The 24397-nt window shown below is 49.6% G+C and overlaps 2 protein-coding genes across 2 annotated transcripts; one reads left to right on the top strand and one right to left on the bottom strand.

Annotated features, from left to right (window-relative positions):
- The first annotated feature begins 15572 nt into the window (after nt 1–15572).
- Nucleotides 15573–17228, top strand: LOC123130925 (dynein light chain LC6, flagellar outer arm-like). Its single transcript, XM_044550716.1, has 2 exons — nt 15573–15986; nt 16912–17228. Exons 1-2 carry the CDS (start codon nt 15696–15698, stop codon nt 17065–17067), a joined length of 447 nt encoding a protein of 148 aa, XP_044406651.1. The 5' UTR covers nt 15573–15695; the 3' UTR covers nt 17068–17228.
- A 3198-nt stretch (nt 17229–20426) lies between these two features.
- LOC123128302 (APO protein 2, chloroplastic) lies at nt 20427–23555 on the bottom strand. The gene is made up of 4 exons (XM_044548270.1): nt 23353–23555; nt 23174–23241; nt 22250–22570; nt 20427–21475 (listed from the first exon to the last, which is right to left on the bottom strand). The coding sequence occupies exons 1-4, from the start codon at nt 23473–23475 to the stop codon at nt 20650–20652; spliced, it is 1338 nt and encodes a 445-aa protein (XP_044404205.1). The 5' UTR covers nt 23476–23555; the 3' UTR covers nt 20427–20649.
- Nucleotides 23556–24397: the final 842 nt, after the last annotated feature.

Here is a 24397-nt window from a genome sequence, read left to right as displayed (position 1 = left end):
GGCATGGCACTCACTCATCACAGCAGGAGTAGAGGACGGCGGTGTTGTAGATGGGAGAAACGGTCATCCGGTGCAGCAGTTACGACGGCGGGACCCGGTGCCCTGTCCGTGCCGGTCAGTGATTCATCAGTGCTGTTCTCTCTCGGGCTCCGCCGTCACTTCTGCTCTCTCTCTCTCTCTCTCTCTCTCTCTCTCCTGATTAGCCCTACTACTTAGGAGTAGGTCTTTGAAACAAGCTGAATAGCGTCTAGCGATACTAATTAATGACTAGCGTAGTTTTCGGCTCTGAGCCCAGCCTCGCCGAATGATCCCTGGTCCATAAGCAGCAGTACTCTCCGGAGATCGACCCGTGCGTTGCAATCCTATGTTGCCATGACGACAAGCACGACGATCTTGTCATTAGCGCGCTCATCACTGGCGCATCCGTAGCAGCTTCGCCGAATCTGACCGTTGGGCCTGGAGGGAGGGAAAAGGGGACCGTAGCCCGTAGGCACGATGCATGGGGCCGCCCGAACCCGAACGCAAGGGGGCGAGGCCGACGGGAGGAGAGCCGTTAAAGCGTAGTACGTGCTGTGCTGTGCTGGCTGCCAAAGAAGAAGAACCTGTAGAAGAAGAAGAGAAGCGTGGCGACTGACACAGCTACAGATCGGTTGCTACGCGCCTACGTGCGTGCTCTGCCGTGCGCGAGGGGGAATTAAATGGTTGGATTGGATCCTTGCGGCCATGGCCGCCGATCGATCAATCGATTTTCTAACGGCTAGGGGGAGGGGGAGGGAGAGGGTGTGGCCGGACGGACGGGCGGAGGCGTCTCGTCGTCCACTTTGCGTGCCAGTCCCGACGGCCGGAGCCACATGGCCTGCATGCGCGCTGGCGGCGGCTGCAGCCGCGGTACTGTGGTTTAGTTGGGGATGGCCGCGCGTCGCATGCATGCCTTTGGCGTTCGCCAGGTGACCGGCCGGAGAGCCGGAGATGGGGGAGACTTTCGTGCTGCGGCGACAGGGGAATCACGGAAGGTAGTAGGCTAGCAGCTAGTAGTACAGTACAAGCAACAACGGTCGTCTGAGAGAGTGAATGCTGGTCAAGTTGCATGCTGCGGGTGAGTGAACGGAACGAGTTTACTGCCTCCGGGGGAGACAGACGGCCAACGGTCTGATCGGACGCTGAAATGGAATGGGCATCGGCCGCTTGTTGCGCAAGAATAGTTGTGATATCCCTGTCATCGTGCCGTGGTTCCGAGAAGATTGGAGGACCAAAATGGCACGCATCGATAATCCAAACCTATCCGCAGAGCAAGCATACGAACTAGCAAAGAGCTTCTACCTTAGGGCATCTCGAACAAGGACTCTCAAACCGCCCGCGACTGTCTCGGCCGAGTGGTCCGAAGACAGTTAGCTATTCAATGTGGTACCTCTTCAGTCTGTAGACCGGTCCGGTTATTCATTTTCCCGCAAGCCGAACGCAAGTCTAAGGGCTTTCCAGGCATCCGGACAGCAGCCACGTACACGTTCGATGCCATGGTGTCATCAAAATCCTCTCCGCTCGAAAGAGCTTCTCCACATGAAGCGGTTGCCGTACTTTCATGTCAGTGAGCGCAACACCGGAGCACATGTGACTCCACGGCGTTGATGCTAGTTAGAGCGACGCGACCGGATGAGTAGTCGTCACCGATTCGAACCAACCACATGGGCCATTCCACATGAAAGAAGAGAACTCATGCTATTTCCACATGGGCCACCTGTTATGCCCGGGCCATGAGATAGAACCAACCACTGAAACGAACCTCTGGAACCCAACACATATTTGTCGCCTGCAGTATCGGTTACAACCTTGTTCGTAAACCGCACCCACACACCTCGCCTTGACACGTGTAGAATGGGTCGCCCGTTGGGCATGAGAGGGAAGCTTCCGGCTTTGGGAAGCTTTTGAAGCTTCCGTCTTTTGTTGGTTTTCTGGGCTGTTTTAATTCTTTTTTTATTTTCTTTTTAATGTTTTCTTTTTTTACATGCATGAACTTTCTTCCAGTTCGAAAACTTTCTTCAAATATGTGAAATTTTTTAATTCATTAAACTTGTATTCCAGAACACATGAACTTTTCTTCCATTTAGAATTTTTTTTCTAATCAGAGCATTTTTTCAGAATGCATGAAGTTTTTCAAATTCATCAAAAATTTCCCCAAAATCAATAAACTTCTTCAAATCCGCGAACTCTTTTCAAATTCTTGTTTTCCCTCCTAAATCGATGAACTTTTTTCAAATCAGAGTTTTTTTAGAAATTAATGATCCTTTTTCGAATTCATGAACTTTTTTTAAAATCGCAAAATACCTTTGAATTTCATGACTATTTTGAATTCCTTTTAAAAGTGAATTTTCAAGAAAAGTCAATGGTGGACCAGTTAATCGGCTGGTAAATCGCACCCAGCGAACCAGGGAAACTGGTGAGCGAGCAATTGATCACCTCCTTGTTGGTTCCGCCCATGAAGGGTGGCACTGGCTACTCTCCATGGCGCTTAAGGCGCCGGGAGGAGGAAAAATCATATTTGACGTTTACAGCGACAAACTGTCGAGCATCCGCACGGGCAATTCTCTCAAGTGCAAGAATTGGGCCGGCCCACTTTCGCACAATGAAACAGCCGGATTTTTGTACTGATAGGTTTTTATATACCGGTTTCTGTTTGGTTTCCTTTTTCTTTTGTTATTTTCCGGTTATTTTTTATTTTTTCTGTTTCTTTTTCACCTTTAGATATATTCTTTTTTGCTTCCCTTTTATTTGTGTTAAAAATCACAAATTTAAGAAAAAAAAATCAACATATGAAAAAATTGTTCATTTTTACGAAAAACATTCAAAAATTCCAAATTTTGTTCATGTTTCCAAAAATTATTCACCTTTTCAAAGAATGTTCAAAATTTCAAATTTTGTTCACCTTGTATAAAAAGGTTTGGAGTTTCAAAATTTTATTGATAAAAATTGTTCACAATTTCAAAAATATTTTGAATTAAAATTTAGTGCGTGTTTTAAAAATGTTCAAAGTTACAAAATATTGTACATTTTTTTCAAAATTCTTGCATTTTGAATATTTGTTCGCGGCTTAAAAAAAGTTCAGAATTTCAAAATTTGTTCTTAGTTTTAAAATTTTGTTCATAATTTCAAAATGTGTTCCAGTGTTTCAAGATTGTTCGTGTTTTAAAAAACGTGTTCATACATTGAAAATTTTATTCACAAATTAAAAAATTGTTCATGTATCAAAATTTAAAAACGTTCAGAATTTCAAAAGGCATTCAAATGTATGGCTGTTCAGAGTTCTTAACACTCCGCGATACTCATTAGTCACAAAAGTTCGTTAGATTCAGTTGCTAGGCTCGCCAACGATCGCCCGGCTGCTAATAGGTGTTTGTAATAGGAAACGTAGATTAGACTAAGAAATATTCTGGCTTCCCTTGTACTCTAAGTAGATCATGTACTCTTATATATATGCCCACGAGACTCAAGCAATACAACGATTATTCCACTGAGGGAGTCCTGGATTAGGGGGTGTCCGGATGGCCGGACTATACCTTCAGTCGGACTCCTAGACTATGAAGATACAAGATTGAAGACTTCGTCCCGTGTCCGGAAGGGACTTTCCTTGGCGTGGAAGGCAAGCTTGGCGATACGGATATGTAGATCTCCTATCATTGTAACCGACTTTGTGTAACCCTAACTCTCTCCAGTGTTTATATAAATCGGAGGGTTTTAGTCCGTAGGACAACATACGGAACAACAATCATACCATAGGCTAGATTCTAGGATTTAGCCTCTCCGATCTTGTGGTAGATCTACTCTTGTACTACCCATATCATCAATATTAATCAAGCAGGACGTAGGGTTTTACCTCCATCGAGAGGGTCCGAACCTGGGTAAAACTTCGTGTCCCTTGCCTCCTGTTACCATCCGGCCTAGACGCACAGTTCGGGACCCCCTACCCGAGATCCGTCGGTTTTGACACCGACATTGGTGCTTTCATTGAGAGTTCCTCTGTGTCGTCGCCGCTAGGCTTGATGGCTCCTATGATCATCAATAGCGATGCAGTCCAGGGTGAGACCTTCCTCCCCGGACAGATCTTCGTCTTCGGCGGCTTTGCACTGCGGGCCAATTCACTTGGCCATCTGGAGCAGATCGAAAGGTATGCCCCTGGCCGTCATGTCAGATTTGGAAGTTTAAACTACACGGCTGACATCCACGGGGACTTGATCCTTGACGGATTCGAGCCACTGCCGAGCGCGCCGCACTGTCACGACGAGCATGATCTAGCTCTGCCGCCGAACAGTGCCCTGGAGGCCGCACCCGCATCGGCTTCGATCCTTAATTCGGAGCCGACTGCGCCGATCGAGGATGGGTGGTTGGACGCCGCCTCGGGGACTGCGATCTCAACGACGATCGAGCCGAACGCCAGCCCCACACTCCGCGATACTCATGACTCCAAGGAGCCGGACTCCGGACCCTCCGCGTCCCTGCCGATCGAATCCGATTGGGCGCCGATCATGGAGTTTACTGCCGCGGACATCTTTCAGCACTCGCCTTTCGGCGATATTCTGAAGACACTAAAGTCTCTCTCTTTATCAGGAGAGCCCTGGCCGGACTATGGCCAGCAAGGTTGGGATACGGACGATGAAGAAATTCAAATTCCACCCACCACCCACTTTGTAGCCACTGTCGACGATTTAACCGACATACTCGACTTCGACTTCGAAGACATCGACGGTATGGACGCCGATGCAGGAGACGATGAAGAACCAGTGCCTATTGGGCCCTAGAAAGTCACCTTGTCATATGACATATACATGATGGACACCCCAAAAGAAGGAGACGACGATGGAACAGCGGAGGATGACCCCTCCAAGAAACAGCCTAAGCGCCGGCGTCAGCGGCGCCGCTCAAAATCCCGCCAAAGCAAATACGGTGACTCCAGCACGGGAGAAAACAATACTCAGGAGAGTGCCGAAGAAAACTCCCTCCAGCAAAATTCAACACAAGAGGATGGAGAAGCCAACCCTCACGAGAGAGCGGCAGACAAAGAGGTTGGGGACGATAACCATATGCCTGCCTCCGAAGACGAGGAAAGCCTCGACGATGACGAATTCGTCGTGCCAGAGGATCCCGTCGAGCAAGAGCGTTTTCAACGCAGGCTTATGGCCACGGCAAGAAGCCTCAAGAAAAAATAGCAACAGCTTAGAGCTGATCAAGATTTGTTAGTCGACAGATGGACTAAAGTCCTTGTGGCCGAAGAGCATAAACTCGAACGCCCCTCCAAAAGCTACCCAAAGCGCAGGTTGCTACCCCGATTAGAGGAGGAAGCACTTAAACCTACATCACCAGCACTTGATACGGCCGACCGACCACCTCGTGGCCGCGACAGAGAGGCCTCTCGGCCCTCCACTCAAGCCGCACCCCGTACCAAGGCACGGGAAAATGCGCCAGACCTGCGAGATATGTTGGAGGACAAGTCAAGGCAAATAAGGGCGATCTACGGATCGCGTGGGCGCCCCACGACCCGAGACGGTAACTGTCACGTTGGACACAAATCCGGTAGGGCCGAACACAGTAGACAAAGCTCATTGGAGCTACGTCGTGATATAGCCAGTACAGAGGCGCCGCACACCCACTATGCTTCACAGACGAAGTAATGGATCATCAAATCCCCGTGGGTTTCAAACCCGTAAACATCGAATCATATGATGGCACAACAGATCATGTGGTATGGATCAAGGATTATCTCCTTCATATCCACATGGCCCGCGGCGATGATCTCCATGCCATCAAATACCTCCCACTCAAGCTTAAAGGACCAGCTCGGCATTGGCTTAATAGCTTGCCAGCAGGATCAATCGGTTGTTGGGAGGACCTGGAAGCCGCATTCCTCGACAATTTCCAGGGCACTTATGTGCGACCACCAGACGCTGATGACCTAAGCCACGTAATTCAGCAGCCAGAGGAATCGGCCAGGCAATTCTGGACACGGTTCCTAACAAAGAAAAATCAAATAGTTGACTGTCCGGACGCTGAGGCCCTAGCAGCCTTCAACCACAATATCCGTGACGAGTGGCTTACCCGGCACCTTGGACAGGAAAAGCCGAAATCTATGGCAGCACTCACGACACTCATGACCCGCTTTTGTGCGGGAGAAGACAACTGGCTTGCTCGTAGCAACAATATGACCAAGAACCATGGTAATTCGGATACCAGGGACAGTAGTGGCAGGTCGCGTCGCAACAAGCAGAAGAGCCGCACTAACGGCGACAATGCTGAGGATACGGCAGCTAATGCCAGATTCAGAGGCTATAAATCTGGTCAGCGGAAAAAACCATTCAAAAGAAATCCTAGGGGCCCGTCCAGTTTGGACCGAATACTCGACCGCTTGTGCCAGATAAATGGCACCCCCAAAAAGCCGATCAATCACACCAACAGGGATTGTTGGGTGTTCAAGCAGGCAGGCAAGTTAAATGCCGAAGATACAGACAAGGGGCCGCATAGCGATGACGACGAGGAGCCCCGGCCACCGAACAATAGTGGACAAAAGGGTTTTCCCCCACAAGTGCGGACGGTGAACATGATATACGCAACCCACATCCCCAAGAGGGAGCGGAAGCGCGCGTTAAGGGACGTATACGCGATAGAGCCAGTCGCCCCAAAGTTCAACGCATGGTCCTCCTGCCCGATCACTTTTGATCGAAGGGACCATCCCACTAGCACCCATCATGGCGGATTCGCCGCATTGGTTCTAGACCCAATTATTGACGGATTTCATCTCACTAAAGTCTTTATGGACGGCGGCAGTAGTCTGAACCTGCTTTACCAGGATGCAGTGCGGAAAATGGGCATAGATCCCTCGAGGATTAAGCCCACCAAAACGACCTTTAAAGGCGTAATACCAGGTGTAGAGGCCAACTGTACAGGCTCAGTCACACTTGAAGTGGTCTTCGGATCTCCGGATAATTTCCGAAGTGAGGAGCTAATCTTTGACATTGTCCCATTCCGCAGTGGCTATCACGCACTGCTCGGACGAACCGCATTTGCCAAGTTCAATGCGGTACCCCACTATGCATACCTTAAGCTCAAGATGACAGACCCTCGAGGAGTAATTACGATCAATGGAAACACCGAACGCTCTCTCCGAACAGAGGAGCACACGGCGGCCCTTGCTGCGGAAGTACAAAGCAGCCTCTCCAGGCAGTTCTCCAATCCGGCCATTAAACGTCCTGACACCGTCAAGCGCGCCCGGAGTAATCTACAACAAGACCGCCTGGCACGTTCCGAGCAAGCGTAGCAATGCGGCTCCAACCCCAGCCCTCGCAAAAATGCAACACCAGTACTTCGCGTACATAACTACGCTCTAGAAATACCATGGGTGCAGGGGGAGGGGCACCATCACAGCATGCCCGAAACACAGCTTAAACCGCACCAGGGGTTGCCGATTTTTTAATTTTCTCTTACTTTCAGGACTCCACTCTTCTGAAGGCCTGTTCGGCAGTTCAATTGCCGCACAAGCGATGCAAGAACCAGGGAAGCAGACAAGCCATGCCGCATTACGGAACTCCCAGGTGGTCTCTATCACAAGCAGTATACCTGTTTCGCTTACCATTCCGCAGCTCGCCCCTGGAACGGACATGTTAAATAGTCCAACCTTTTGCTTATCGCATTATTTGTATCGTTCTGCTTTGATCGCAGCCCTTTTTAATAAACAATGCATAGCTTCTGTCTATTTTTGCATTACTCTTTTTTTACAAATATATGTTCCGTAACGACATGCTGCACCCGTACACTTTGGTACGGCCAAAATACGTCAGGGGCTTTAGTACCCCTCAATATGGTGTGAGAAGTCCGAACACTTTAACAAGTGCGGCACCCCGAACTTATAGCATTATATGCATCGGCTCTGAATCATGTCTTGGGTCAATAGTTGGGTTTTCCCGGCTCCTATGTTTTGGTGCCTTGCGTTTCGCTATATCGGCTAAGGTAGCACTAGGAGAACTACTGCGATTGTGCCCCAGTTGAGCTGGGTCGAGCACCTCAGTAGAGAAAGCTAAAACCGACTGTCATGATGAAGCGAGAGCTGGTCGCTGTTCGAGAGGTTTTTCGAGTCCCTAAAGACTGATGCCGCTTAGAGCAAGGAGTCGGCTCTGTCCGTCCAAGGCGTGGATAGCGCCCCGAACTCGGTCTTCCGAATACCAGGGGCTTCGCCGCAATTTAAAATTATAGAATTCTATGGCTAAGTGAGAGTGTTCAAGAATTATAGTCCGATTGCCTTGTTTGATGTGCTGAGCGCCTCCCTCGAAGGACCCAAACATGGGAAAAAGAGCGCTCAGGTTTATCCCCGAACACCCCAGCACTAGCGGCACGGGGGCAGAAGCCGACGACTCGCCATCTCTCAGAATTGATAAACAACCGCACATAAGGTAATATTTTAAATTCTAACAGCATTGCTTAGCGCATATGAACAAGTTTTTAGCGCACAGGACAAAACGAGCGAGTTTTACTCAAAAAATTACATCCTTGGAACATTCATCCGCCATAAGACAGGCACCCTTCAGAACATCCTTATAATAATTCTCGGGCTTGCGATGCTCCTTCCCCGGCGGTGGCCTGTCCTTCACAAGCTTCCCAGCATCCAGCTTGCCCTAGTGCACCTTAGCACGGGCAAGGGCCCTACGGGCGCCTTCAATGCAGATGGAGCGCTTGATGACTTCAAGCCTTGGACAGGCCCCCATCAGCCGCCGCACTAGCCCGAAATAGCTCCCAGGCAGAGCCTCTCCAGGCCATAGCCGAACTATGAGGCCCTTCTTGGCCTGTTCGGCCGCCTTGTGGAGCTCGACCAGTTGCTTCAGCTGGTCGCTCAGGGGCACGGGGTGTCCGGCCTCAGCATACTGAGACCAGAACACCTTCTCTGTCGAGCTTCCTTCCTCGGCTCGATAGAATGCGGCGGCATCGGACACGCTATGGGGAAGATCTATGAATGCTCCTGGAGAGCTCCGGATTCGGGTAAGTAACAAGTAACTTACGTTTACGTGTTTGCTTTGCATAAAGAATGCCTTACCCGCCGCTATCTTTTTCACCTCATCCAACTCCTGGAGGGTCTTTTAGGATTCGGCCTTGGCAGACTTGGCATTTTCAATAGCCACCGCGAGCTCAGACGCTCGCGTCTTTGAGTCAAGCTCCAAACTCTCATGTTTTTCCATGAGTGCCTGGAGCTCCTGCGGCACCTTGCCAACCTCGGCCTCATACTTCTCCCGCTCGGTGCGCTCCATGGCCGCCCTCTTCTTGGCCTCGAGCAACGCTTGCTTAAGGGTCGCCACCTCAGATGTGGCCCCTACAATAGCCACGATAATCCTGTCATTTTTTGCAATTGCACCTTTTTATATATATATATTTAAACAAGGTATTTCTTACCTTCCTTGTCCTCGAGCTGCTTCTTGGCACGCCCGAGCTCTTGCTCGGACTGCTCGAGGTTCTGCTTTAGCGTGTTCACTTCCGCAGTCAGTGCGGTGGACGCCAACAGAGAAGCCTGCATACGCGTATTGACTTCTTTTTGTTAGACTCCTGCGAATTTTATTTGATCCTCTATTCGGCTTTTCTTCCCGAACGCCAAACAGAGCATCAGGGGCTACTGTCTATGCGGTAATATTATTTACACATTCTTTACTTACCTCAAAGCCTGTTAAAAGGCTAGTACAAGCTTCAGTCAATCCGCTCTTGGCGGACTAAACCTTCTGGACCACCACACTCATAATGGTGCGGTGCTCCTCGTCGATGGAGGCGCCTTCGAGCACCTCCAATAGATTGTCCGGCGCCTCCGGTTGGATGGGGGTCACCGGCACGATGGGCTTGCTCCTCTTGGAAGGAGGTCGCCCGCCGGACTCTGGAACCTTTGAAGGTTCTGGAGCGGTGTCCGGCCTAGAGCCGGACTTGGAGCCCTGGGGGGTTCTATCCCGTTCACTCCTGGGGTCCGGGAGGTCGCCTTGCGGCGCCTCCATGACCATCTCCTCCTGGCTTGGAACTTGTTGGGACAACACTTCAATGTCGTCCGTAGGGCGGGGGGAGGAAAGCCGTCGAAAGCGAATTCACATCCGACGAGTCCGGTGAACCGCTCAACGACGCGTTGAGCCGGTCTTTGGGTGGGCTGCATAAACATATTCGACATAAGGGAAAGCTGTGCAATAAAGGAATACTATGAATTACTCTGGTATCCGGATACTTACGATTTAGCCAGGGGCTTGGCCCTGAGCGGCCACTCCTCTCCGCCGTCGTCGGCGTCGGTGGAGTAGTCCGGAGGAAGGGTTTTCCCCTTCTTGGACCCTTCGGCCTCCCTAGTTGGGGCGGCCTTCCTTTTCTTCCCTTCCCCCACTGGAGGGGGAGGGGTCTCTTCTTCCTCCTCCTCGTCTTCATGGGAGGAGTGCGTCTTGGAGTCGTCGGATGAGGGATTCGACACCTCCAGGCGTCGGGCACTCTTTCGAGTCCCCATGGCCTTCTTCTTGACCTTCTTCTCCGGCACCACATGGGGTGCCGGAACCAGCAGCTTCGCCAAACGAGCGTCCATTGGGCCTTCGGGCAAAGGAGCCGGACAGTTGATCTGTCCGGACGTCTCTTGCCAATCCTGTCAAAGGTAAGAGAGTTTAGATCCCGCGTGGAGTCAAACTATAAAAAACTGATACCCTATAAAAGGTAAAAACAGCTTACCGCATGAGCGTGACGCTGCGTACTGAATCCGCGATCCTCGGTAGCGGATGCGGGGGCCTCGGCGCCCTTGAAAAGCACCTTCCAGGCATCTCCGTACGTCGTGTCGAAGAGCCTGCTCAGAGTTTGGTGCCGCGCCGGGTCGAACTCCCACAGGTTGAAAGCCCGTTGTTGACACGGGAGGATCCGGCGGATGAGTGTAACCTGGACTACGTTGACAAGTTTGAGCTTCTTGTCCACCAGGGTTTGGACGCATGTTTGGAGTCCGGTCAGCTCTCCTTTTTTACCCCACGACAGGCCCGTCTCCTTCCAGGAGGTGAGTCGCGTAGGGGGTCCGAATCGGAACTCGGGGGCTGCGACCCATTCAGGGTCGCGTGGCTCGGTGATGTAAAACCACCCCGATTGCCACCCCTTCAGGGTCTCCACAAAGGAGCCCTCGAGCCATAAGACGTTGGGCATCTTGCCCACCATGGCGCCTCCGCACTCCGCCTGATTGCCGCGCACCACCTTCGGCTTGACATTGAAAGTCTTGAGCCATAGGCCGAAATGGGGGCGGATGAGGAAAGCCTCGCACACGACGATAAACGCCGAGATGTTGAGGACAAAGTTCGGGGCCAGATCGTGGAAATCCAGGCCATAGTAGAACATGATCCCCCGGACAAATGGGTGGAGAGGGAAGCTTAGTCCGCGGAGGAAATGGGGGAGGAACACCACCCTCTCATGGGGCCTAGGGGTGGGGATGAGCTGCCCCTCTTCAGGAAGCCGGTGTGCAATGTCGTTAGACAAGTATCCGGCCTTCCTTAGTCTTTTGATGTGTCCCTCCGTAACGGAGGAGACCATCCACTTGCCTCCCGCTCTGGACATGGCTGAAGAAGGTTGAGGTGGGGAGTGCGGACTTGGGCGCTGGAGCTCAGGTGCGCAAGAATGGATAGGCAAAGGAGGAAGAAGGCGTAGGTGAAAAGGTGGATCCTTATCCTCTTATATGGGTGGACGCAACTATGTGTCCCCACTAGTCTGGTAAAACTCGCTTATCCCCAAGCGCCGTAATCAATGGCGCGGTTGGGTTAGCCACGCCCGTATTGATGAGAATCCCGGAATAAGAGGACACGATCTCTACTTCGACAAGACATGCCAAGAAAACCGTCTCGCATGACGCGCTGAGGTGGGATAATAAAACAATTTGAATAAAGGCTTGGCCGTGGTGCGTCACACTACGGAATACATCAGCAGATTAGATTTGTGAAAATATTATTCTCTCTATGGCAATATGTGGAAACTTATTTTACAGAGCCGGACACTATCTTTGTGTTCAAAATCTTCTATGAAGTACTTGGAGGAAGAACCCGCCTTGCAATGCCGAAGACAAACTGCGCGCCGGACTCGTCGTCATTGAAGCCTGGTTCAGGGGCTACTGAGGGAGTCCTGGATTAGGGGGTGTCCGGATGGCCGGACTATACCTTCAGCCAGACTCCTAGACTATGAAGATACAAGATTGAAGACTCCGTTCCGTGTCCGGAAGGGACTTTTCTTGGCGTGGAAGGCAAGCTTAGCGATACGGATATGTAGATCTCCTACCATTGTAACCGACTTTGTGTAACCCTAACCCTCTCTTGTGTCTATATAAACCGGAGGGTTTTAGTCCGTAGGACAACATACAGAACAACAATCATACCATAGGCTAGCTTCTAGGGTTTAACCTCTCTGATCTCGTGGTAGATCTACTCTTGTACTACCCATATCATCAATATTAATCAAGCAGGACGTAGGGTTTTATCTCCATCGAGAGGGCCCGAACCTGGATAAAACTTCGTGTCCCTTGCCTCCTGTCACCATCCGGCCTAGACGCACAGTTCGGGACCTTCTACCCGAGATCCGCCGGTTTTGACACCGACATCCACCAAATTCCTCTCTCCTTTCTAACATGGTATCTATCGCAAGTCGATCCTAAACCCTAGCAGCCGCAGCTTCCGCATCTGCATGCCGCTCCCGAGGCGGTCGGCCTCCATGACCGTCGCCGGAGGCCGCGCCGTCCGTACCTAGGGTTCATCTGCCTGCCGTGTTGGTCAGCTGTCCTAAAGAGTCTTTTTTCCCGATCCTTTGATCTGGATTTTCTCTCTCTCGCCGATCACTTTGATCGGCGTCTACTTTTTGGTTTTCCGGTCTATGTAATCCGGTTTGCGTCGCCCACCTTCGCCGTCAACCCCGTGCGCCTCTACTCCAACACCGGCGCGATCGACCGACTTCTTGACCAACCGGGCGGCCTCGCGCGTCGTTCGCGCGTCTGCCCGTCGGTCGCCCCGACCCGACGGCCTCACGCAGTGTCCTTGCGTCGGCCCGCTGGTCGCCCCCGGCGGCCTCGCGTCATGCGGCGGCCCTTCACCGCCGTTGTTCGCGCGACGGCCCGCCCGTCGATCTACGCCGCCCGTCACCGCCCTGCTCCGACCGGGACTCCTGCATCACCCCGAACCGGCGGCCTCACGCCATGTGGTGGCCAATCATAGCTGCCCTGCCGCCCGCCGCCGGCAGCTTCATCTCGGACTCCGCTGCCACCGCGCCTTCATCGAGCGGCGTCCCCGACCTCGCGCGCGATCGGATTGATCACCCGCCCGCCTGCCGCTGTGATCCGCCTCATCTACGCCGTGCAACCGACGGGCCTTCGCAGGCCCCGTGAAGACTGTCCCGAGTTCAGCGCGCCCCTCTACCGATCGAGCAATGGGTTGCCACTGCGTCGCCCCGTCTGGCCGCAGCGCCGCCGCCCCGTGGTTCTTCTCCCAGCTGTACCAACCCGCGTCACCGCTGCGTCGCCCCTTCGGGCCGTAGTACCGCGGCCCACGGTCCACCGCCGCCCAGAGGCCGACCGCCCCAGGTCGTCCCCCTGGCGGCACCGACCCTCGCATCGCCACTGCGTCGCCCCGTCGGGTCGTAGTGAGCGTGGCACGTGGTCCACGCCACCGTCTAGAGGTCGTCCCCGCGGTAGCACCGACCCGCGCTCCTCCGCCGCGCCGCCCTTCCGGCTGTCGCGCCGCGGCCCGCGGTCCCTGCCGTCGCCCCGAGGTCTTCCCGCCGTCACCCCGACCTGCCCGCCGCCGCTGTGTCGCCCTTTCGGACCGTAGCGCGGCGGCCCACGGTCCACTTCGTCGTCCACACGCGTTGACTTCCCGTGGTATGCGTCGCGCCACCTCCCTTGGCGCGGGAACGCCACCGTCCGCGTCGGTCTTCGTCATGCTGTCGGGTTCTTCGCCTACTTCAAGCACCGCCGCGCTCCTAACCTAGGCGCCGCCGCCGCCGCTCTTCTTTGGCCGCCGTTGCTACCCACGTAGCCGCCGCCGCCGCCCGTCCACCTCCTTCGTCTTCGTCCAGCACCGGCCCGTCGCCAGCATCGCCGTCATCTACCCCGACCACTTCGTCTACTCCGACAACCGCAGGTGACATCGGCTCCGCGATGAGTGACGCCGCAACCGTCGTCGAGTCCTTCTCTGCTAGCCTCTCTGACTCCTCCGACATGGCGTACAACTTGTGCAGGTCCTCGTCTATGCATGCCCGGTGCTGGCAACACCGATGCGTGCTTTCGTCCACGACGTTTCCCCGGGCCTGGCAAGCCTGGTGTGGCGCTTCGTCTTCGTCCATCTACGCATGCCCGGTGCTGGCAACACCGGTGCGTGCCTTCGTCTACGATGTGTCTCCGGGCTTGGCAAACCCGCCGCGACGCGTCGTCAACAACGTCTTCTTCCCGGCGCACCACTACTTCGACACCGATGCGCCCATGCTAACTCGACGCCTCCATGCGCCCGCGGCTCCACGGCGACATTCTCGACACCGGCTACCCCCGACTCGACATCGACCATGGTATACTTCGCACGGCTACCTCGACCACGGCTACATCACCCTACGCTCTCGGCTACATCGACAAACGGCACAAAGGGCTACCGCCTTGCTTGAGCAACCTCGTCGGTTTTCACTCCAGTCGCGACTCCGTGATGTGTCGACCGTTACGGCTGTGGGAGGGGGGGGGGTCCGTCGGCTTGCATTCGGATTCTTCTCCAGTCTCACCGTCTGCGTCACTACCGTTGTGACTGCGGGGGAATGTTGAGTAACGTGATTGTATTAGAAAACATAGGTTAAACTAGGAAATATTCTGGCTTGCCTTGTATTCCAAGTAGATTATGTACTCCTATATATATGGTCACGAGGCTCAAGCAATACAAGGATTATTCCATCAAATTCCTCTCTCCCTTCTAACAATAGGAGCTCCTGGGGAGGAACTCTCCCTGCGGAATTCATTTTGCTGGTTTCCCCGATCAAACCTGGAACCAGGTGCTCCTCGTCCATAGCTTCATACCATGGACAAGCAAACCAGTGTCTGCACACAATGCACAACTCGATGCATCTCATAATTCATCACATACACCCTGCCATGTTTCGCCTGAACACCACGGTGAATGAAGCGAGGACGGACCGCTGAAGCAGCAGTCAGTCGTAGCACCATCCTCACATGGCCTACTGTAGTACTCATACTGAACTACTGTAGTCAACTGCGCGGTGCACGGTGCAGCAGTTCTATCCTACCGTGCGCCCGGTGGCCCTGGCAGGGCAGCCGCGGCACGTCCGGGTCTCGCCGCTCGTCGTCGTCCCCGACGCCACGCGCGCGCCTCGCCGAGGTAAAAAGAAACACAACCATCGTGCGCCGCCCCGGAGCTCGGCCGTGCGCGTCGCGTCGCGTCGGTGATCCCACCGGCGGGCTTCCCGGGCAGGCCAAGAAAACAAATGATAACAAAAACGGGAGATCAGAGTACGGCGCCAACTTTAACGAGCCCCGACGCCGCATCCTCTCCCGCCCCAATACAAAAAGCCGCCCCAACCGCCGCACAGCGTTAACAAAGAAATACCAGAGCACACTCGCCGTCTCAGCTCGTTTCCCTCCTTCCCACCCGCTCGGCAGACAACACTCTCGGCGCCAAGGGAGGCAGGGTTGTGGCTTCTGAGACGCGAGAATGAGGGAGCAGGAGGCCCGTGTCGAGGCGGGGCGCCGGGGCGGCGTCATCAGGTCGCTGCTCGGCGTCGCCAGGCTCGCGGAGGACGGCGGCGCCGGCGCCGACGAGGGCGACTCTAAGAAGGAGGACGGCGTCGGCGCGGAGAGGAAGGCGGTGGTGCGGGTGGTGGCGGCCGACATGCCGCCCGCGCTGCAGCGGCGCGCGTTCCGCTGCGCCCGCGAGGAGCTCGCCGGGATGCCGCACTTCCCGCGCCGCCTCGAGCCCAAGCGCCTCGCGCTCGCCCTCAAGAAGGTAACTAACCATGACTAAAGCACCGTGCGCGCCACACCGCAAGAACTCCATCGCCGTCTCCCAGATGAGAATACCACCGCACAGCTTGCCAGGAGCTGGCGCCGTTGTTTGCTCCCGAAAAATGCACCGCCAAACGCGGCGGGTTGGCAGTACTACATGATTGCTACTACTCGTAGTAGTATTTGCCTCCGTTGTCTTCTACTCTAGCCGCAGATTATAATACTCGTAATTGTTCAGCGAGTGCAGCATCTTGCTTGCTTGCAATTGCTAGGAACTTTCGTAGAGCGACTCTGGTTCCGGGAGTAACTCCATTTCTGCGACTGTACTCTCGCGGCAATGCAGCCACAACTGATGCACTAAGCGCATTCATGTCGACGTTGCTGACAGATCCTCCGCGCTATGATCGCCAGTTCACCACACCGCTCACATTTTGTGTGTTGCTACCGATACCTAGATGGAGTGTATCGGGTCGGGTCGGGTCGGCTGCCCTCTGCAGCTGTATTCTTCTGAGGACAGAAATGGGTTTGTTGTTTTACTTATCATCATTGGCAGTTGGAGCATCAGGCTCCCAACACCTAGGCGATGGGGTCAAGCCGAATGAAACGATCATTCGCGCAGCTAACCACCGATTAGGATTAGAGCAATTAATAAATCGAACAGTCCAAAGTTGCAATCATGTGGTTGTCACTGTCACCACACAGGAGGGCATGAGCAAAGTTTGACCAGAATATACGCGCCGATCAGACTGCTCTGGGGACTGAACACTCACATCGGCCAAGCTCAAATGCTCAATGCCTGCCAACTTCGCCGTTGCTTCTTCTAATGTCATTCACAATTTAACCGCATTATTTGTTCGAAAATCCTCAAACATTGTGTGCCTATCCTCGTATACAGTTTCGCTTATTGTTATCCTATATGCTGACAGGAATTCGACACCGCTTACGGCGCGGCTTGGCACTGCATCGTGGGGACGAGCTTCGGTTCATACGTCACGCACGCCAATGGCGGATTCTTGTACTTTTCTGTTGATAAGGTCTACATACTGCTCTTCAGGACGGCGGTCGAGCCCCCGCCCCATTGACGATGGGCAGACAAATCGCCGTTCACTAATTGTATGCACTGTGTGGGAGTGTGAGGACGTCCCAGCTCTCAAATGCAAACGGTTCGGCTGAACAAGCCCTTGTAATTACAGTAAATTGCATTGTTTCTTCGATGGCAATGGAGACTCCATTTTTTGCATCACATCCACGATTCAAAACCCCAAGAATTCGACGGCGTAACATGTTCCAGTTGAACGCGGTGTGATCGTTGTGCTTTTCAGTGTGCGAGAGGTTTCCGATGTTCTGTAGATGTCCAAACATGAGCATAGTTCGGTGTATATTGAAGTGATGCAAGCTTTCAGAATGTACTAAACAAGATTGCTGTTGTGCAAGGCAGGAAGGAATCATTGCATATCTTGATTCCAGGCATGCATCCAATGTGTATTTCTTATTGGATATAAAGCTAAGGCCTCCTTTGGTTTGTAGGAATGTCATAGGATTTCTATAGGATAGGATTTGCATAGGAAAATTTCCTTTGAGGCCCCTTGGTTTGTAGGAATGGATTCCTATTCCTATATAGGATAGGAATCAATCCTTCACATTTTGGAGAAAAAAAAACATTAGCCAATACTCAATAGAAAATTTCTATCCTATGCATCAAATGACATCTTTTTCTCTATAGGAATTAAGATGCATGTCATCCCATTTCCTATGATTTTCCTATTCCTACAACATTTCTATCCTATGAACCAAAGGAGGCCTAAATGTTGCATGTTTTGATACAAATTTATTTGATAGGTGGATTTTTCACTTTCTTATAGTTTCAATCTATAAAGATAATGAGATACAAGAAATGGTATTAATACTTCAAACTTTTGTTTTTTCCTAATTCACTAGCATGTGGAAACAAAACAGGAAATGATAAATAATTGAAAATAGCTCAAAATAGTAAATGATAAATCACTGAAAATTGTTGTACTTGCAATCCCGTTGCAACCCACGGGCATGTTTCCTAGTGGTAGTTCAATTCACAAACCATCTTGTCCTTAGACCTCGATCCCAAGACTATCAAAGAGCTTAGGTCATGGGATGAGTGTCGCATGAAGCTCTTGTATGTTTGTGGCCTCCAGTTGAAACATGAATTGGAGGTTACGCTCATAGTTGACGATTTCATGGTAAGCCTTTATCTGACATTGAATTCCTTATATGTGGTTTCCTATGTGCGTAAATGACATAAACGACATAGCCCATGGTTTCGGCTGTGCCACGTGTCGGAGACATCTAACTCTAACCTCTCAAAAGGGTAACCTATTACTAGTGTTTTCAATATTTTATTTTATTTTTCTTATAAATTTATGGCCTTACTTTTTACTAATTTTAAGCCTCCTAGTGTCTACTGAATGCTCGAAATTTGTTGATTGTGTCATCCCCTCTCTCACTCCATTGCTTCCATTTTGGAACTTAGGAACTACAATGTAGGATGCATAAATGATATCATTGTCTATATGATCCATATGTGCTATAGATAAAACTATATGAGTATTAGTATGTTCCCCAATTCTTGTTAGTTTTAAATATTCATGATTTGTACAATCTACTTTTCAAATAAAATAATTTCCTTTTGCATTTGCAATGAGATTTAAGTCATTGTGTTCGTACTTTGCCATATAGCCAATGTCATAAAAAGAGCAATTACTCTTCTTGTGCTTGCACACCTAGTTTTGGGAGGAAAAAACAGAAAAATATTTAAAACATTTTCCAGTTATTATCCTCAGTGTGTGCTAATTCGCCACAATACCCCACCTCGATTAAATTGTTGTTATTTTGTTCATGAATTAATACCATCGAGTTGATCCTTTTAAAGAACTTAATTAATATCATTGATCCCTTCTTCAACATGAATCATATTAATGTATTGCGATTAATGTGACCTTATCTTCATCGGTTACAAGTATTTGCCCACTATAAAGGAAGCATCATTTGCCTTTCAATTCCACACTAGTAGTCCAAAGGGGCACAACAAGCACCATATTAGCAACTCAATCCTAGAGTTCAGTGTAGACCAAGAAATGAGGAGCACACACATTCTATTCCTTGCATTTTCCCTCCTAATTCTATCATTGGGTATCTAGTCGATCAATACCAAGCACTCTAGTGCCTAGTTATCTACACTAGTAATGTGTGTGAATTTTTGACATATGTATATATTGCATGATTGTCTAACATACCCTATTTTCCCTTTTGATATCTAGCTATGGCAGCTTCTAAGACCGTATGCAAACACATCATCAGGAAGGGCAAATGTAACAACGCCGAATGCCTATCTTACTGCAAGAAGTTTATCTCCCCACCCGGTGGCCCATCCGCCACGTGCGTACCCGAGGGATGCAAGTGTTATATGTGCGGAGGAATTCCACCGAACACACCATATAGCTAGTAAAATAGCATATGCATGGACTTATCACAGTTGGTTGAGTAATGAATAAAATAATTCGAGTAATATAGCATAGTATGAAGTTCAACAGTGCGAGAACAATGAGATTTTTTACTATGCCATAGCGAATACTTGGGTTCCCTTTATTGGAGCTATTTTCCTTATTATTATTATTATTATTATTATTATTATTATTATTATTATTATTATTTTCAAATTGGCTTGGTGCTCTTTTACCTTGGAAAATTATTTGATTTATCAATGAATTTTTTAATCCAATTTCGATCTTCATCGATAAGCAAAAACAAATACCGATGGGCGATGTTAACAGTTTCCTGAAAAGATAAAAGGATGAAAGACAAAACTTCAAGCATTATTTGCAGCACAGAATAGCTACTAAAAAATCGGCCACACTTATAATATGTCAATACTATTAGTGAACTAAAATTAATATATTCACAAGTTTTTTACAAAACATTAAGTAGATCACAGAAAATGTATGACATGGACACACAGTGAAAAAAGTATAACTATCTAAGAAAGTGTTTACATAGCTTGCTATGTTTGCATTGCAACTGCAAAATGTTCTGTTTCTTGGATTAAAATGATTGTTTTAAGGAAGTAGAAAAATGTTACAATAGTAGTTGAAAATATTCCAATAGTAGTTGAAAATATTCCATCAAGCTTACGAGGCAGTTACGATTATCATTTATTTTCAATTTCAATAGTACTACAGCGCTCACCATTAAAAGGCTTAAAGCGATTAATAGGATAGAAAACTATTAAATAAAATAAAAAACTTGGCTGATCATTTCATGAAAGTAAGTAGTGGAACTTCATTAAGAAAAAAAAACTGAACTAGAAATACTAGATTCTGCACTGGTTCTGAATTTGACACAAAAGTGTTCATGTAGCACACCGCATCGTAAGACACATATCAGCATCAGCATGTGCGCCCCAATTCCATCGTTGTAAGTAGTGGCCACTGGCCATGACATTCCTCAGACAAAGAAACATCTGGTAAATGTTAATTCACATCTGAAACAAACAAAACTTACCAGATTATCTGACTAAGCTAAGTTCCCGCTATATACATGGAGTAAGATAATAATGAACCTATGGTCAGCACGAATGGAGCTTGCGGTTTTCTTGACCTCAATCGTACACAACGTAAACACCACATTTCCATTCAGACGACCATTTCAGCCTCTTTCAAACTGGAGGGAATACCTATATCTAGCCTCATTGTGGCTTTGTACTTCTCCGGCACTTTTGCGCCGCCCTGAATGCATATCTCGACGACAGCCGGCGCCTGCCCATAGAAGATCTTGAGCTCCTTCTGCAACTCCCCAGATTCCGGCATGTGCCAGACGTATCTAGGGGGTATCAGGTCATCGAGCACCGCCGCCTGCCACCCATGCTGTCCATTCCTCTGCTGGTGCTTGAAGGCTCCACAGTTGCGCGCTTTATGACCACTCGCTCCAATGTGCACCTCAGGACAGTATCCGCACACCCTCACTGAATACCTCTTCATGAGCCTCAAGGCACCGTTCCGGAGTGTCTCCCACACTTCGAGTGTTTCCTCGGCAAGAGCAGCTGTCTCCTCTGGGCTCGATGGAGGGGTAATCTCATCGTCGGGTACTTCTTCGAGAATTGGCTCCTTAAATTTGTCAGGCTCTGGGTCAGGCAGGTCATCTTCATTTGCATCGACAAACTCTTTCCTTCCGATCTTAACAATTGGCTTTCTTCGGCGCTTTGTGGGGTACTCAGGGAGGTCGAGACCAGCTTGGATGCAAAGCTCCACGAGAGCAGGAATGCGGGGCACCTCAAACCTCTGGTCATGAGGGATACGCGGGCCTAGACGGTCCTCTAGGTGGTAAGCTTCAACTGGCAAGAAAACAGCTTCAACAAAAGTACTTCCCCAGTCATGTTCTCCCTTACGTTTATCAGAAGACATTCCTCGGCATGTTCTGAAAGGGTGTCCAACAGATCCAACATGTATCTCACTGCAATATCTGCACCGGAAATAGGCATTATTTCCTCACTTAGCAATAGTAAAGAAATCATCAGTCTCACTGATAATCACAAGTGCACACGAGTGGCATAGTGAACTGAACAAATGCATATGACAACTTGAGAGTACATAACTTCGCAAATTGCAAACTAGTCATGGCTATCAATATCATTTTGTGGATGTGACACGACACAACCTATGGAAGCACAGGGCAACGCAGCATTATGACTTATGAACAAAATCCTTTTAAAATTATCAAATACCATCATGGGATTAACTTTTAACATGGACAGAGATTTCTTAGAGAAATAAACATGAAGTCCAAACTTCCGGCCTGACTTAATGCAGATGTCCATTGTGACTCAATAGAGGCTTTGCTAAAACCAAATGGAGATGTCTTAACTGGATTCAGTAATCTACGCACGCATGCAAATGTATATATTCAACGGGGTACACAAGAAACAACCTTCTAGCATACTCTCAAGCAGACTACTTCTAAGCGTACCTCCATGTTTCATGTCATATAACTAGACGCAAAAGGAAGTTAATTATATGCGTTGGCATAACTTAATTTTGTTGCCAATGGAAAACGTGTATGTGAGGTACTTTATCTGCCGTTTATACGAATCCTATCCTGCTATCTTGCTTTATAGATTATACAACATGAAGGCAGACTTCTTCTGTCCGGTGTGATAGATATGTAATGAGAAATTTTACCCTTAGCGTGATTTCAAGAGCATACTTATCAGGAAAAAAAACAGGACAAGATAATTACTTGCAGCCTTTCACTGGTACTACTTTCATCAGCCTCTTCAAGTTGTTGATCAGCAAAATTCTTGCGTTGTACACTCTGTATGCCTCTGGTATTAGTCTCTGGACCAGCAATCCATTTTTCGGAGGTGGCGGCGGCCCCCTAGGCTTCCCTTCAGCTTCCTTCATCCTCTGTCTTGCTCGGCGCCTTAACTCCAGTACTGGTATAGGAAATGGTTTCTTCTCCCTTTTGGAGTAGTTACGTGGAAAATCAGCATTCTGAGAATTGTCGTTTCTAATGACGATGGAGCTATAACAAGGCTGGGACGCACTGGAAGCGGGCGCTCTGTAAATTGTCAGGAAAAAGGGGGGACTCATCAGAGCACGAAAATATATTCAACATTGGACCCACTCGATTTCAGAATCAAATGTGACTGCTTAAATCAAGGTAAATTTTCACCAAGCATACCCAACTCAACTAGTCTCATCAACTTTTTTGTTTTATCGCAAGTTTATGATTCACTACCAACTTACCATTAACTGTTCATGAACTGGACCGGTATCTTACTAACATCATAGTTTATCGCCCAAAGGTTAAGGTACTCGCTACGAGAGTATCAGTGGTAAAAGTTACTCCCTCCGTTTCTAAATACTTGTCTTTCTAGGCATTTCAACAAGTGACTACATATGAAGCAAAATGAGTGAATCTACACTCTAAAATATGTCTACATACATCTGTATGTAGTAGTCATTTGAAATGTCTAGAAAGACAAATATTTAGGAACGGAGGGAGTACTTATGAGTCATGACAGCATTTCAGAGTTGCAAATCATCAGAGCAAACTACCAACAGCGGCACTGACAAACATTATTACTGTAATTTTGATTTTATTTTCAGCAGTTTTTCCTAACAGCAGCGGCACCATAAATAAAGCAAGCCTCGAACTAACCTGAATCGTCCACCGCATCCACGCGCACCACTGCCAATTCCTGCAACCGCGTCTAATTGCCTCCTGACCTGCGCCGGAGGGAAAGCATAATCAAATTTCAAAACCATCGCTCCTATCCAACCCTCTCTGCTCCTACAGCCGAACAACTAGCGCCAGGTTGAGGTTGGGGGCGGGCCTACCTGGACGCGGGGGGCAGACCACCGGAGGCCGACGAAGGAGCGGAGCTGGGGGAGGCGGGACGAGCAGGTCGGGGGAGGCGGGAGAGGGTAGGGGGAGGAGGAGGGTCTCATGGCCGCGGCCATTGGAGGTAGAGGGAGCGAGCGATGGGCGTCTGGCTGCTTCTCTCCCTATCCTCTGCGTTCGCTAGGCTCTCTTTGCCTCGGGCTTCTTCGGGTCGGGGTGGGCCTATTCGGTCGTCGCAAGGAGCCAGGAGCCATCTGGACTGTCCATGTGGGCTGATGAGGTGGGATCTTGGTCACTGCCTCACTGGTCTCATTTTCTTTTCACGCAATTTTCAAAAAACATTCATAACATAACAGATGTAAAATTTTGTTCACACAAATTTTTAATGTATTTAGAACATGTATAAAAATATTCTGTCATCTAAAAAAATGTTCATAAACACTTTATCTTGAAAAATGTTCAGCATGTTTTTAAGAATGTTCACTCTGCATTAAAAAAAGGACTATGATATTTGGCACACGTGTGCCACATAGTTAAAACTACCACACATATTTTATTCCTTCCCTTTAAGTACAGAACGACCCTCCCCCCTTCGATCCCTCCTCCTCCCGAATGGTCCCGCTGGCTCTCCCGAGAAAGCTGCTTCTCCCGCGCCCACCCCCCGGGAAAACTGCCACTTCATGTCTCCCATGTGATTAAAAAAATTACGCATGTGGGATTCGAACCCACGACTCCCTAGCACCAAAGTGAACCACCACAACCAACTCACCCTTAGGGATTTGTTGCTCAACTAACGAAACCTATTCGTTTTGACCCTTTTTTTTACAATCGTGTTATTACAGAAAATTACCACGATTTCCTCTCGGGTCAAAGTTACCATGGTATTCGTATGCAAGTTATCAGGTCTATGTTGCGTAAGTTACCGTGTTATTTACATAGAACTTACCATGTAGTATGCTTCAACAACTACACCCCCTTTCAAAGTTACCATTGTGTTTTGTACACAAGTTAGCAGGTCCTCGATGCGTAAAGTACCGTGGT

This window comes from Triticum aestivum, chromosome 6A (genome assembly GCF_018294505.1).
Source record: "Triticum aestivum cultivar Chinese Spring chromosome 6A, IWGSC CS RefSeq v2.1, whole genome shotgun sequence".
Lineage (NCBI taxonomy): Eukaryota > Viridiplantae > Streptophyta > Magnoliopsida > Poales > Poaceae > Triticum > Triticum aestivum.
Note: the sequence above shows the minus strand (reverse complement) of the source record. Positions and strands in the feature narration are given on the sequence as shown.